At 38.8% G+C, this 15,899-nt stretch overlaps 2 protein-coding genes across 3 annotated transcripts in view; both read right to left on the minus strand.

Moving 5' to 3' along the window:
- Nucleotides 1-15,899, minus strand: part of LOC111339753 (uncharacterized) — a 36,830-nt gene that overhangs the window by 15,903 nt on the left and 5,028 nt on the right. The window lies entirely within an intron of this gene.
- Nucleotides 9,736-11,798, minus strand: LOC111339749 (uncharacterized). The gene is made up of 3 exons (XM_022946466.2): nucleotides 11,647-11,798; nucleotides 11,072-11,150; nucleotides 9,736-10,526 (listed from the first exon to the last, which is right to left on the minus strand). Exons 1-3 carry the CDS (start codon nucleotides 11,647-11,649, stop codon nucleotides 10,057-10,059), a joined length of 552 nt encoding a protein of 183 aa, XP_022802201.2. The 5' UTR covers nucleotides 11,650-11,798; the 3' UTR covers nucleotides 9,736-10,056.

The raw sequence follows: 15,899 nt of genomic DNA on the forward strand, positions 1-15,899 counted from the left end.
CTGTAGAATTGCTGAGGCAGTGGTTTACAATCTCCCAGAGTCTTTTCAGAGTTTTTGAGTCTACAGTTCTGTCGAGCAGAGTGTCGTTGTTCAAAGCCCATTTACTAGCTGCGTATCATTTTCATTCAAGTCAACTAGTTGAAACTAATCCTTATTTATCTCCTTATCAATCTTCTTCTCTCGGTGGACGTCAAAGTACATATTTAGTCTGTTCTCTGTTCTATGATTGTACTCGTTACTAAAACTTCCTCTTAACAAAGATTGTTATTTCTGTTCTGACGCGAGAGGTAATCTTTGATATTCCTCTCTTTCTCCTTTATGCGGAGAGGTATTGTTGATCTTTTCATGCCCAACTTCTTTTGAAGACCTTTGCAAACTCACTGAGATTTTAAGCAAGTTCAGGACAGCCACCGTAAATTATAGGGATGGATGAGCCGCCATAAAAAATTTCCTTAAGAGATACACACATGCCTGAGCGTGAAGCATGTTGATAGTCCCCAAGTGAAAATGCTGATAGACCGCAACATATATAAAAAGTTTACTCCACAGTAAGATTCCCTCACCATATCGACTCGTGTAAAATGGGCCTTTCTTCCAAGCAGTAGTCCGGTTTCCCTTGAGCTATTTGTGGACTTAAATGGTCAATAAAGAAATCAATGTTCCTTTTATACAGCATAAATCTTCCGGTGTTTTTATTATTTTAAGCTACTTCTTCCTTGTCCGCTAGCATATTTAGCATCTATCCAATATTCGTGTTTCTATATTCTCAACGATATCGAGTAAGAGTTCCACCACAACAAACAGTGGCCAACTTGTGTATACATTATTCAACAAGCAGAGGCAAGGACGAATTACATGTTCTGTCTTCCTCGTATTATGAAAAACATCCCATAACTCGCCAGCTAGCAAAAGAAACATTGAAGAGGCCAACGCGTGTATGGGGCATTCTACAAGGACAAGCAGGAAAGAATTACACGTACTGCCTTCTTCATATTTTAAACAACACTTTTCAACCTGCGTAGAAAAAGAAGTGAGGAAGCCAATATGTATATATGTCGTTCTACATACAAAGGCAGGCCGGAAGTATTACTACCCCTTATATCGCAGAACAGTTTAACTTGCCAGCAAAGTAAAAAAAATAAAAAAAAAAAGACCAATACGATGAAGCATCGTTCTACAAGCACATGCAGGGGGAGAGTTATAGCCTCGGATTCCCTTATATTTTGAGCAACACTCGATAACGCCAGTAGAAAAAGAAATAAAAAGGCGGACATGTGTATGCATCACTTTATAAGCACAGGCAGGGAAGAATTACACGATCTGACTTCTTTTCGTTTTGAACAACACTCGATAGCACGCTGTAAAACAAACGAAGAGGCCAGTATGTGTTGGTGTCGTTCTACAAACACAGGCAGGGAAAGTTTACATGTGCTGACTTCTTCATATTTTGATCAACACTCTATAACTCACACAGAGACAAAAGCTAAGATACCAGCTTCTATCCTAGCGTAGTGATTGTAGAACGCTTTGGAAGATTAGCTGAATAGCACTTTACAAATTGATATAATAACTACATAATTCTGAAAAATGACTCAAGTAGCAAAAGAAAAAAAAAGGCCAATATGTGCATGCATCATTCTAGAAAAACAATAAAGGAAGAATAACATTAAGCTAACAATCTAACTATCTCGGTTATTCGGTCGATCATTATTCCACTACTCCGTCAGTCTATAAGTCACAGATCAGGCAATTTACTTACATAACATACAGACCATCATACAGAACATCTTACAGAACATCTTACAGAACATCTTACAGAACATCTTACAGAACATCTTACAGAACATCTTACAGAACATCTTACAGAACATCTTACAGAACATCTTACAGAACATCTTACAGAACATCTTACAGAACATCTTACAGAACATCTTACAGAACATCTTACAGAACATCTTACAGAACATCTTACAGAACATCTTACAGAACATCTTGCGGAACATCTTACAGAATATCTTACAGAACATCTTACAGAACATCATAAAGAACATGATAATTCTGTTCAAAAATGTTGTAGAACTAGTAGATGGTAAATTACATACTGCAATTACCAAATGAACTGTACAGGACTTCTATCGCAGCAGATTCATAAAAAAAATTATGATTGTTGTTTCGCTCCTGTGGTACTGTTTTCACTCACTTGCTTTGAAGTTCCGGTACAGTGTGAACTCTGTTTTGACAATACTGAACTATCTCTGAAAACGGAAAGCCATAAGTGGTAACATTTATCTACAAAAAAATTAGAGATAGTTCCAAAAGCTCAAAAAATTATTAGCCGATCACAAAGAGTATCATTTCAACCATTGTATACCTCATTCCGTCCGTTATTTAGCGGTTTTTCAAGGGTGTTTGACGATGTTCTTCGGTTGACTGACTCCATCTTATATTAGGCCTGGCTTCTAAGGCAGAAGGCTTGACTACTCACGTAACAAAATGGCGGACGCAGAGGATGCGAGGTGTACTCTGGAAAAAAAGTCAGTCTAGATCGATACTTTAGGCGTTTTTTTTTTTAAACAGGCTTGTTATGATAACAGTCCTTATCATATAAGGGGCAAAATAACTGAATTGTGATTGGTTAAGACAGAGGGCATTTTTTTCTTAATTTTTGTAATTGCCCCGGGAAAAATTACTTGAAAATGATTGGCTGAAAATCGCGTAGCAACGGCTGCCAAGGTAAAGGAATTTTTTGTTGGTTTTGTAACAATGGCGTCCCGTTTTGCGCGAGATCAGTAAGAAAACATTTTTCCCCTTATATTATAAACAAGTAATCACATGGTTCCTCGTAAAATTAAGGATTAATATCACTTGCGTTTTCGGAAGTTGCAGAAATTGCCCTGGTCGCTGAACGACTCGGAAAATTTCAGCAACTTCCGAAAACACAAGTGATATTAATCCTTACTTTTACTCGGCCCCATGCGATTACCTATACGAAGTTTTCTATTCTTGTTATTTGTCAGGGGTAAAATTTTCATAATTTTTCGTTTTGCTACAATTCCCAGATAAAACCGCGAAAAATATGCGAAGCATTCAAACATGTAAGAAAAAAGGAACGACGTGATCTTCACGGAAAAATTGCATTGTAACTAATCAAAGGAATATGCGTCTAAGGAGCATAATGTTTCAGATCTTTTTTTTGTTTTGCATTTACCTAAACTGCAGTTGACCTTTGAGAGACAATTTCCTTCTTTGCAGAGTAAATTTAGTCAATTAAGGTGATCCCTCAGAAATGAAAGTCGTCAAACTATTTTTTAACTTTCCCTCAAATGTTCCCTACGAATCTCTGTTTTAAGAGTTGCTGCACAATGAACAAGGTGTCTCCATGCTTGCTAAAGAGGTATGATAGGCCAACTTGACTCCATTTATGCCTGTACTGGTGCTAATCACGCGCATCATTTTATTGCCTCATGGTTCACGATAGGGTTTTGAAAGTAAGACTTCAAAAAAAATACTCAAATAGTAGACAGCCTTTGCTTTCAAGGTCATAATCTGCATCCTCCATTTAGCAGGCTTCGTTTATGCTTTTAGCTACATCTTATTTTTGTTCCAATTAACTTTTTTCTCAAATTTTCTGATTTTTGTAGGATAGTTGTACAACAGGATTAGGAAGAAAAAAAGATAGTTAACCATGTTTGTTCAAGAGTAAAAGACCTTCATACTTTTTCATCTCGTCTATTTATTGAAAAATAATACCATATGTTCTTGCAATGCACATACATTTATTATTCATTACCTGCTGTTGTGTGCAGTTTAGGATGCGCATTGAAATACTGAAGATTGTCCCCTGGGAGTCACCTTAGTGTTACTGAGATAAGCTGGTATGACTTCTGTCGGTGAGATGACTGTTTTGAGTACTGTAGGTTTCTGTCTTCAGCCTATTAATCGGCAACAAAATTGTTAACATATTGATCTTTTTTTTCTCCTGTTACTTTAATTAATCTTTTTTGCCCTTGTTAAGTCAACCATTTCGCTCCCTCCACCCAAACCAATGTTGTATCGTACGTGATTCCAGGAAATGTTAGCCATCGTCGAGTGGGTGTGAGGGGTATGTTAGTGATTTAGAGTGTGGTAGAAACAGGACTGGTATTCTTCACATTTATAAAACTCCTCAAACATGACGTACACGCGTAGAATTTTTGCATGTACATCTTTTCAGGAGTTTTGATATGTATAGCGCTCAGATACCGTCCCTGCATCGAATGATGCTGAATGATGCCGGATGATGTCGAATGATGTCGAACGTTGCGAAATGATGCCGAATGAAACCGACGGATACCGAAGGATACCAGTAATAATAATGATAATAATAATAATAATAATAATAATAATAATAATAATAAGTTCAATTACTCTTTTTGTAGCTTACAGCTAAATTACAAGAGTGGTCAGGATACAAATCATATCTATACAATAACATGAAACATTTTACGAAGAATATCTATATGTAATAAATTTGTTGAGACAGTTAGTAAAAGCCATAGCGGGATCATCTCTAAGAGTGCCTGAGCGTAGATTGTATCCATGGGACACAGTTGTGCGATGTGGCAGCAAGTTAGCAAGGACACCAGTGTCCCGAACTCTCTGGATAAACTTAGTGCACGCAGCGGCACGCCGATTAGAGAGATTGCAAAGACCACACAGCACAAGTGCGTCCCTGTAGGGAAGCCCAGAAAAGATTATTTCTAAGGCTTTTATCTGCACACTCTCAATTAGGAGGCTAAGATAATCAGGCAGGTTTGCCCAAACTGGGGAGGCATACTCCAACACTGAGCGAATCAGGCTGGAATACACCATAACTAACTCCCTTTCCAAAACACCTGACTTCTTCAGACAACGCAGTGCGAACAGGCGTTTGCAGGCTCTCTGAACAATGTACTCACAGTGCGTATTCCAGCATAAATTATCATTAACATACACCCCAAGCAACTTGTACTTGTGGACACACTCGATTTCAGTCCCGGAAAGCTGTAAAGAAAGAAGATTTTGCGGCTTATAGTACAAGAAGTCGATAAACATCTCCCTGCACTTCACAGGGTTAAGGCGCATCCATGCTCGCTAGCATAGGTGTAAATATATCTTGCAATGAACGGATAAACACTAGGGGAACACCTATGTATAATCTCTACATCTGAAAAGTCGTCGACATATTTAGCCCTGATCTTCCATTGCCTGGCCAGGTTATTAACAAGTACTGCAAACAGCAAGGGGGCCAATTTGGTCCCTTGGGGAATACCACCCCTAGGTACGACACGACCCGAGGTAGCACCACCTATTTTAACGAAGTGCGATCTATATGACAAACATGATCCGATCCAGGCAATTAGGACATTACGCACGCCAAGATTACGCAATTCAGTGCAAAGGACATTATGGTCCACAAGAACGAACCCTTCGTATAAGTCAGTAAATAAAATTCTAGCATAACAGTGCCCAGAGTCTAGGGCTTCTAAAATACAGTGTAGAATGTAAATTAGGGCATGTGTCGTTGATTTTCCCGGTATGGCAAATTGCAAAGGGTCAATGTTATGAATGACTTGGCTATACAGGGAGCTAAGTGTGAACCCTTCCACGATTTTGGCTATATGAGCAATGAGGGTAGCCGGTCTTAAATCACTGTCCACAGACTTGGGAGGCGATACTTTAGGCATGGACCGGACCAGTGATTCCTTCAACTGAGCTGGAACGTAGCCCTGTTTTAACGACGATTTATAAATTTCATTGAGCACAGGGCAAAATTCTCTTGCAAACTCTTTCAAGATCTTAGTGGGAATCGGACTAGGGCCTAAGGACTTGTTGGGCTTTATTTATCCCAAAGCCTTGTACACCAACCTTTGATCAACTAGGAACTCCTAAGGGACCTCAAGGTCCAGTTCACAGTCCGTCAAGTCAAGGGGAATACAATGAGCAGTCAATACCGCAAAGAAATTGTTGAAGTAATCGGCGAGAGCGGTATACGTAAGAGTCAGGATGTTTTCATCCAGCATTTGAAAGGTTCAGTTGTCAGTAGTACTCCTCTGACCTGTCAAGCCCTTAATCTCCGTCCACCACCGTTTCACATTGCTATCTTTCAAGGCCGCGACTTTCCTTCCATAGAAGTTCTTTCTGCACGTCTCACATTCCTACCGAACCATGTTTCGCCAATGTTTAAAAGCAATGGAATCTTTACCATGTGACACAAGGGATTTTTGACGCCGTGAAATTAAGGACTTGAGCTTGGAAGTCATCCACGGTTTTTCAGAAGTACAACACTTTGTGCGCTGTAGAGGGAAGAAGCGGTCCATTGCTTCCGACATTGTTGTAGAGAGCAAGTCAAATTTATCCTTAACACTCCTGAGATTAAATAAATTTTGGCAATCATACGGCGTAATCCATCTACCAAAAGCGTCCACTTTACTAGGTCTTAAATCCCTCTTTAATATCGTGTTGATGGATGACGATTTTTTCGAGGGAGATGATCTTGAACGTATAAGGACGGAGTAGTGGTCACTAGTGCCAATCTTGGGTAGCTGTTTGGGTGGTGAAAACAATTTTGACCTATTTGTAAGACACCAGTCCAAAGTGCCAGTCATGCGTTAAAACCTTTATCACTTGAACTAGTCCTGTGGACAGTTTAGTTTGCTGCTCAGTAATCCCAGTACTGGTAGGGTTAATTTCTCCACATACCGCGACAAGACCACCAGGATGTTTACAAAGAAATGAATCAACATTATTTTGGATGTTTTCCAATAAGATCTTGTTATCATCCGGCCCAATTCTTGGGGGGTGATACACTATACCAAGTAAAATAAGTGAGGCTGCACGCGGTAGTAGGAAGGGCCTGATTGTAAGCCAGAGGGATTCAACATCCGAATACTCAAAGTCTACTAGTCGTTTACAAGGAATATGAGAGGTAACATATGTACAACCACATCCATAGCCATCCATACGATCGCTCCTAAAACAAAAAAAGCCGTCAAGCGGGATGGCGGAATCGGCAACGGCGGAATCCAGCCAGGTTTCCGTGATACAAATAATACCAGGTAAATTTAAATTTACCACGGCTTGAAGCTCATCCTCTTTGAAGCGTAATGATCGTATATTCGCCAGCAAAATACACGGAAACCATGGAGTTTGGTAGGGAGAGGAAGGAAAATGGTCTGGAACTGACAGGTCGTGGTCCAACCACTCGGACAAGTTTGCTTGATCTATTACAGGTTTCTTTCTCACTCGTCCAACTCGTTTCGAACGAAACTGCCTCCTGATTCCAAGCTCGTCGAGCTTTAGCCATAGCTCCCTCGAAAGATGAAATTTTAGTTGTGTTTTTCCAATTGACTTGAGAACGGCACTGGAATATAGGTCAAAATATCAGGTGCATGTAACATCACTCGGTGATCCAAGATAGCCGCCAACCAGTTGTAAGAGATTACATGTAGACAAGCGGCCAACGTTCGACAACAAGTTAGGAAGATAGAGAATGAAACACACACAAAGGCCACAAATACTCTTATGTGCTTGTAAAGGATGCATGGCAAGCAATTCGACAAAATTTGACACAAAACACTCAAGTTTTTACGGACAACAAATTCACCGTGGCAGCCATCACGGCGCAGCTGACCGGAATATAATTCCAATGATATCTAAAAAACATACCGTACCCCCCATCTTTTTGATAATATCGTTTGTATATGTAAGGAAATTAAATGTAAAATCTCTTTACCTCGTTTTTAGATTGCAGCGTGGAAAGCCTCTTGTTTCTTCATAATTTTTCTGTCCGTTGCCCGTCAAAGTGTGAATTAAATCAGCTGTACGTAGGTCAGTGCACGAGTTGATCATTTTCAAACCTGAAAAAATATGAGTCCATGAATGAAATTAAGTGGTGGCATTAAATATGCCGGAGAGACCGAGTTTTCGTGGCTTACGTTAACAATTTCCAAAGATGGTTGATCAAAATAATTGATTTAAGGTTTGTGTATTACAAAAATAACCATGTCTTTTTTTTTAGTGGCAAATGGATAGCTAAAGGCAAATATATACTGCTCCGGTGTGTTTTGGTGCCAGGGATAATCAGTTTGGATCCTTCTACCTGCCATCTGGAGGCGGAATAGCCGCTATAAAGTTGGTCCACTTGTATGGTTAAATGTGTCCTGTGACACCACAAAACCTAAGCACTGGTCTTTTTGGGGGTGTGGTCAACATCCGATCGTGGCGGATGAAGTTGGTGTCGTCATAACAACATCGACTCACAAAATAGTGTTGTCACCCAACGAGCTCATGAAGCCGGATGATAATGGCTTGTTTTCTACAGTTCCTGGGTATGACTCTACATCCAAGGAGATTGTACTCTCACAATTTTCCACGCTTTATCCGGTACTAGCTGGCCAGCAGTTACGCCTTAGGTATGATCAGGATCTAAAAGATCGGTCAGAAAGCAACAACGGAGGCACTGTTTGCTGTTACGTCTACGCCCTGTTTGTCTGAGGTGCCCCATAAAACCATGCTTTTATTGATCGATCCTTTTAAAATCGGCTTTGAATAATCAGATGATAGCAAAAAAAAAAAACTTGATCTGAATGTTTTGGCCTTTACTTTGTTGCTTTTTGATGTGGGAGATGTGACGGGTTATATAAGCTTGCAGGGTTTTTTGTTGCATCCAATACCCGAGAAAATTTTGCTGTTTTTCTTGTTTTGATATTATAAAAGAGATTGGAAAGGTGTTATCTTTGCAAGTATGCATGGTAAACTTTAAATTGGTCGACAGATATATAGATCTCAAGGAAATAAACCATTTTTTAAAACTTGACTTTTATGGTATGTTTTTTTAATGTTTCTATTCGTGTAACTATGATTCACCTACGATTCCGATTTCTTTTTTCAATCATAAGGACGGACTAGCTTTCCATTAGATGGGGGAGATGGGAAGGAAGGATGATTGCGAAAATGGTCTGACCGTAAAGGACCTTTCACTTCCTTTTATTTTATTTTTTGTCTGTTTTTCCAGTTGTTTATGATTCTTTAAATCTCTCCCACAAGTACGATATAGTTTGATATTTTGGTAAGGGCTAATTTTCGAGGGTTGTACCATTGCCTATCATTCTTCAATTAAGCCAAAAAGATAAATTATGTTCAGGACGAAAAATAAGATGAAGTAAAGAAAAAGAGAACCAGCTGGTTCTTGCAAGCTCCTGAATAATAGATTCACACTTCGCTTGCATTACAGGCGAATTTAACTGATTAATTCTGGTTTAACAGACTCAAAGAGCGTCAATCGATGATTCTTTTTCGATGCTTTTCGAAGAACTTGTTTTTCTAATAATATGGATAAGAATCTCACTTGAAAGCTTGTAGCCGTTTTTGTTTTATAAGTGCCCTTTTGGTATCAGCCCTTACTGATTAGGATGTGAGGTAATCATTCAGTTCGATTTTCACACTTTCACTCCCAAGCTTGACCAGAAAGGAATTTATCCCGACGCTATCCATACATTTTTAACCTGCTGGGTAATGAGAAGAAAGAATAATATGTGCTGAGGATTTATGGACTGAAAACCAAATTCTCAAATCTAAATTGTCCATGAAGCTGTAGTTCTAATTCAACATATTACTACGAGGATTTTGGCTTGCTTGTTTCGAGGAAATGGAAAGCTGATTGTTCCATAAACTCGTGCCTACCAAGGTTACAAAAACAAGAAAAGTAAGAAGAAAAATTTTTTTCTTATGTTTATTTATTTTCCTTATGAATTATTGGCCAGTCATATAATAGATAGTTTATCACCTTGTTCTAAACCATCATTATGTGAAGTGACACCTATGCTATCTTTTTTAAAATCAAGAAAAACAACAACAACTAACAGCGAAAATTATACGAAGTTAGTGGTGTGAAAAAAAATGGAAACTTGCCTGATGAAAGACACAAAGAAAACTTAGAATACAACAGTTTTAACAAGATCATTGCATTGATTATTGTACCTAATGTAACTTAATAGAAACGTGGAAAATAAGAAAACGACAACTTTATTTAAGGCTTCACTCTTGAAACAGAGCATAGACATCGCAACAAACCCTTCCTCCGTTGTCGCCCTCAGTAGAATTTTGCAGATCCTCGCCGTACCAAAGGCGTAGCTGCTGACCAGCAAGTACTGGATAAGGCTCGGTAAATGGGGTCAGCACAATCTCTTTGGATACTGAGTTATATCCGGGAACCCTGGCCCACTTACCTGCTTGGTGGCTGAGCTTTATGAACTCTCCTGGTGGCAAAATTATTTTGTTGTCGAATGTTGTTATGACCACATCAACTTCTTGTGCTACACTTACATGTTGACCACACCCCCAAAACGACCAGTGGTAGGGTTGACTAACGTCACAGGAAACGTAACCAAACAGGTGGACCAGCTTTATTGCGACCAGCCCGCCGCCAGATGGCAGGTAGAAGGATCCAAACTGGGTACCACTGGCACCAAAACACACTGGAGCAGTATTTGCCTTGTGCCAATTACCTAAGGAAAAGATAAAATCAATAAGAGGTCTTTATGGTCCTCGATTAAGTCTAGAAAGAACACTTGCCAAGACTGAAGTCTCGCGTGAAAGAGGTTTTTAAATTTTCTCTAAACCTCATTGGTGACTTAAAGGAGACCCTTAGGATTTTTCAGGTTTTTCGCCCTGAATCGATGACCAGATGACAACAAGTGTTCGATTCGGTTAACTATCTAATTTTCACATGGATGAGTGTTCCTTTGACCCACAGTAACCCCGCAGTTAAACCGATTCCAATCCCTCTTTGAAGTGGTAAAATTTCAATCGTAATGTCACCTGACGAAAGAAAGCAATTTCCTAATCTCAGAAGGAATTGCATGTGGTTTTTATGTCTCTCGAGTCCCTTTGATTGTAGAAACAATTTAAATTTCAAGAGCAAGGACCCTTACGTATATTTCAATTTACTTGCATTCCTGATAAATTTAGAGATGCTCAAAGTCCTCTCCGCCCACAAATGAAAAATATAAAATCCACATTAGTAGATCTCGTTAAAGGTTCAATTGATTACCTGAAGCCTGTGAATTCAGACTTTGTCCAGTATTAGCGAAGAAAATCACAATGAAACACAAAACTTTCCAATCTGTAATCTAAAAACAATTCAACGTTTAATTTGTTAATATTCCGCACACTCTTTCACTGACTATGAATACTATTAGTAAGGTAGTATATGACCATGACGGTTAGCAGGGCTTACTGAGTGTTTCGTGGGCAGAATGTTTTTTGTTCAGTCTCGATATATCGATAACCATTTTTTTTTCTGTAGCTGGGTTCGCATCGTTAAAAATCCCCGTAACTGGCTTTGATTCTCTGTTTGGGAAACAAGAAAGCTCAAGGATCTCGCTTTGAAGCGTCCAATCATTCAACAAGCTTAAAAACATAACAAGAGAAATCTACTGGTGGTTAGATTTGAAGCAAATTTTATGACAGCCACCGTAAATTAGAGGGGTTGATAAGCCGCCCTAATAATTTTCCTTAAGAGATACACACGTGCCTGAGTGTGAAGCATGTCGATATCCTCCAAGTGAAAATGCTGATAGACCGCAACATTTATAAAAAAATTACTCCGCAGTAAGATTCTCTTACCATGGCGACTCTTGCAAAATGGGCCTTTTTTCCTTGCAGTGGTCTGGTTTTCCTTGAGCTACTTGTGGACTTGAATGGTAAGTAAAGAAATCAATGTTCCTTTTATACAGTAGCTATCTTCCGGTGTTTGTGTTATTTTAAGTTCCTTTTCCTCGTCCGTGAGCGGAGTTGGCGTCTATCTAATATTCGTGTTACTCTATCGGATATAAATAAAAGTTCCAGCAAAACAAACAGAGGCCAACATCTCTACGCATCATTTAATAAGCACAGTTAATGACAAATTACATGTTCTCACTACCTCGTGTTATGAAAAACACTCCTTAATACGCCAGAAAAACAAACATTGAAGAGGCCAATATGTGTATGGGTCGTTCTACAAGGACAGGCAGGAAAGAATTACACGTACTACTTTCTTTGTATGTTAAACAACACTCCCCAACTTGCGCTGAAAAAGGAGCGAGGAAGCCAATATGTGTAAGTGTTGTTCCACATGCAAAGGCAGGCCGGCAGTATAACAGATCCCTACTTCCTCTTATATTGCAGCACGCTCTAATTCACCAGAACAAAAAAAAAAAAAAAAAAAAAAAAAAAAAAAAAGAGTCCAATATGAGTAAGCGTCGTTCTTCAAGCACAAGCAGTGGGAGAGTTACACGTTCTGACTCCCTTATATTTTAAACAACACTCGATAACACCAGTAAAAAAGGGAACAAAAAGGCCTATGTGTGTATGCGTCAGTTTATAAGCACTGGTAGGGAAGATTTATACGTTCCGGTCATTTTGAAAAACACTCGATTACACCCGTAGCAAAGCAAGCAAAGAGGCCAATAAGTGTATACATTTATTATATCGCTGGTAGCGTCCGTGGGCAATATGACGCCAGTCCTTTGTTCTGATTTTTGCCATATAATAAATCCTTTATTGATCAAGCTTGGTCAGTCAAGATGGCTGGATACTAGCCTTGTTCTTTTCTAACGTTTTCAGGGATTTCTACTTCGCTTTGGTCTATAAAAATGCACAAAAAAGAACTCGGCCAATATCCAGCCATCTTTACCTCACGCTTGGTCAATAACGCATATGCATCATTTTACAAGCACAGGCAGGGTGAGGATTACACGTTCTGAATTTCTCATATTTTGAAGAACAGTAAACAACGCCAGTAGGAAAAGAAACATAAAGGCCAACATGTGAATGCGTCATGCTACAACCACATTATAACTTCCGATGACTTCCGCAGCAAAACCAAGAAACGGGGCAATAGGTGAATGGTTCGTTCCACAAAAATAGGTTAGGAACGATTACAAATACTGACTTCTTTATATTTTGAAAACACTCCACAACTCATGCAGAGAGAAAGTAAAGATACGAATTTTACCTTACATAATTTTACCTACATAAATTGATGGAATAACTATATCATTCCAAAAAAATAACTCAAGTAGCAAAAGAAATAAAAGGCCAATATGTGCATGCATCACTCCAGAGAAACAATAAAGGAAAAATAACGTTAAGCTAACGATCTTAGTCCTTCAGTTATTCGGTCTATGAGTCACAAATTAGCATTCAAACAAGTAAGAAACTGTAAGAAAAACGACCCCAAAACAATGTTGCTACAAATTTTTTAGCCGACAATGAAAAAAGGAAAAGGGGGTTCTGTTAATGATTTAGAGTGTGATTAAAACAGGACTGATGTTCTGCACATAAATAGAACTCTTCAAACATGATGTGTTATCTAATTTTGACGCTGATCATCATAGGATCACTGCAAATTATTTTGCCTATGATTTTTCTGAATATGTGTGATAACCGTTGCACCTAGTCACCCATTGCAAGCAGATCGTGAAAGCGGACTGCCAAGTGAGCACCGAGGTGATTCGACTGGATAAGAAGGTTTCTGGGAAAGGAAATAAAGGTGCTCAGTATTTACACCACATGTCTTCTTGATATTGTATTGATATTGTAAGGAGTAATTCAGTCTTGTTAACTTATGGGAGTTAAGGGGTTGAAAACCTTGCTGTTGCCTGCTAAAAATGTGAATCAATTGTACTGTACTCTTAGTTCACATGCCATGTGCACCGAATGAAAATGTCAGAGTTCGTGACCCAGCATTACGCTTCCAGCTTAAATGTAATGTTGTTTCAAGTAAGTTTTACGTTACAATAACATGAAACATTTAAAGTACTTCCTCTGATGTTTCCATTTCTTCTGGTTAGCTTTTACCACTTTGGCTATGGTTGTGGAACACTTTCAAATTGTGCTCTACCTTGGACAAATCAACACTAACTGTGGTCGTTCTCTGTCTGGAGAGAGTAAAATCGAATTCAAGCACGAATGGGATGAGTACTGTGGACGAGAAAACGCGCCCACTTCACCATTTCTCGTTCAGTTATTTTGCTTCCCTAAGCTATCTTTTTCCGGGGTCTTTAAACCACCCTAACTAGCTTTTTCCCAAAGTGGGACGCAATCGCGGACGGGCTCTTATAGTCATGCCTATGCTTGGGTTTTATCCTGGTCAGGCGGTAAGACAATGTTGTTTGCTGTTAGTACACTCGCAGTCCCAGAGCCACCCTGGCTGGTCAAGCGCTCATTTTCTTCATTGAGTCACGCGCATTGCACGTCTGATCCATTCAGTTGAGACTATTCTTTTATCATTTTTCTTATAGGGACAGGTGAAATGTATTACTCTGCCGTATTTAATTGATTCCACGTTACAGAACAAAAGATAACATCGTATTCCAAAAACGATAAGGCAAGTGATTCAGTGAACTGCTGAGAATTTCTCTCGGTTGTAACTGTTAACTAAACTTTGGCTTTCATCGCTTATTTACTATTTTATATTGAAATTCAGATCGGCTTGATATTATGTTAACGTAGAAATCAAAAGGCTAAGCGACCAGGTTACAATTACACATGATGTGATTTGTTTATCTCCTGACAAAGAATCAGAAAACTTATCTCAGTTGACAATGGAATTAAGTATTGATAACTGCCACATATATATGCGTGATAACTCCTATTTTGCATGAAAGTTGCAACATCAGAGTAGGTGGATTTCATTATCTTAAGCGTATCACCATTCGAGAGAAAACCACAAACTCGTCGCCGTTGCTGTTTGCAGTTCGGTTTCCTCACAACAGATAGAATATTTTCCTTCATGCAAAATAAACTAAGTATTTCTGACCGCCGTTCATGATTTTCTAAACCTTGCATTAAAACTTGTGCGTCTGTTCAGAGTATATAACAAATCAAGTGAAAACAACCTTCCTCCGTTGCCTCTTATCTGCTTAAATACTCAAGTAATTACAAATTATGTAAACCTTCGGAATGTGACCGGTCGAGGTCTTTGTCATATCATGAAATAATCACCTCGTGCGAGATGACTATGAAATCAAGCACTAATTTTCAAGATGGCCAACGCGCAATTTTGACAAGATTAAACAAGATAATGAAAGAGAATGCTTCCGTCCGTTTGATAATGACCTGTGTAATTATACTGATACAAGCTCAGCGAATAATTTTTTAGAGGGATATTTACCACACTTATCCTATTTTGATAAACTATTCTATTCTTCGGAAGCTGTGTGTTCTGGCAAAGAGGCTCGCGGAAAATCTTAATCTTAACTATTTTGATGTGAAAGCCAGCTCAAGGGACCGTATCTTTTCGGTAGTTTGGAAAATATAGAATGCCGGAATCCGTGCCGGAATACCCGGAATACCCGGAATTCCCGGAATGACGGAAAAATAATAAAATAAAAAAAAATAAAAGTAACTAAATAAATAAATAAATAAGAATATTGATGATTAAAAATTAATAGTAAATTCACAACTTAATCAAATAATTTAATGCGAAATTTATCTCTGAGGGTCCCGAAAAAAAAGAAAAACAACTACCAGAACTGTTCATGGAGATGCACGTATTAGAATTTAAAAACGTCTGCGTCAGGCCAGTAGCCCATACAGCCTAAGCGACGAAATATTTGTACTCTTCCTTCCCCCCTGGATGGGATGCTAGTCCATCACATGCATGGTTACTCCCCGTTTTAAATTCGCCTCCACACATTTGCACACCTGTAGGATGTCTAGGGTGCAATGACCATTAAGCCGTGACGCTTTTCCAGCCGAAACCATTGCAGAACATTAAACAAATGCAATATTTCCAATTAGTTTAATAGTTTCAATTTTAAAAATCTCCGAACTATTACAAATTAATACTCTACCTTAAATAGTTATTAACCACACATTGGTAGCTATCAAGG

The sequence above is a fragment of the Stylophora pistillata genome, chromosome 11, assembly GCF_964205215.1.
Source record: "Stylophora pistillata chromosome 11, jaStyPist1.2, whole genome shotgun sequence".
NCBI lineage: Eukaryota > Metazoa > Cnidaria > Anthozoa > Scleractinia > Pocilloporidae > Stylophora > Stylophora pistillata.

Bases quoted from the DNA above. Each gene is read 5' to 3' on its own strand.
- LOC111339749 (XM_022946466.2), bottom strand. The intron at 10,527-11,071 runs GTAATCAATTGA...TCTTTTCCTTAG, and splicing joins TCTGAATTCACAGGCTTCAG to GTAATTGGCACAAGGCAAAT.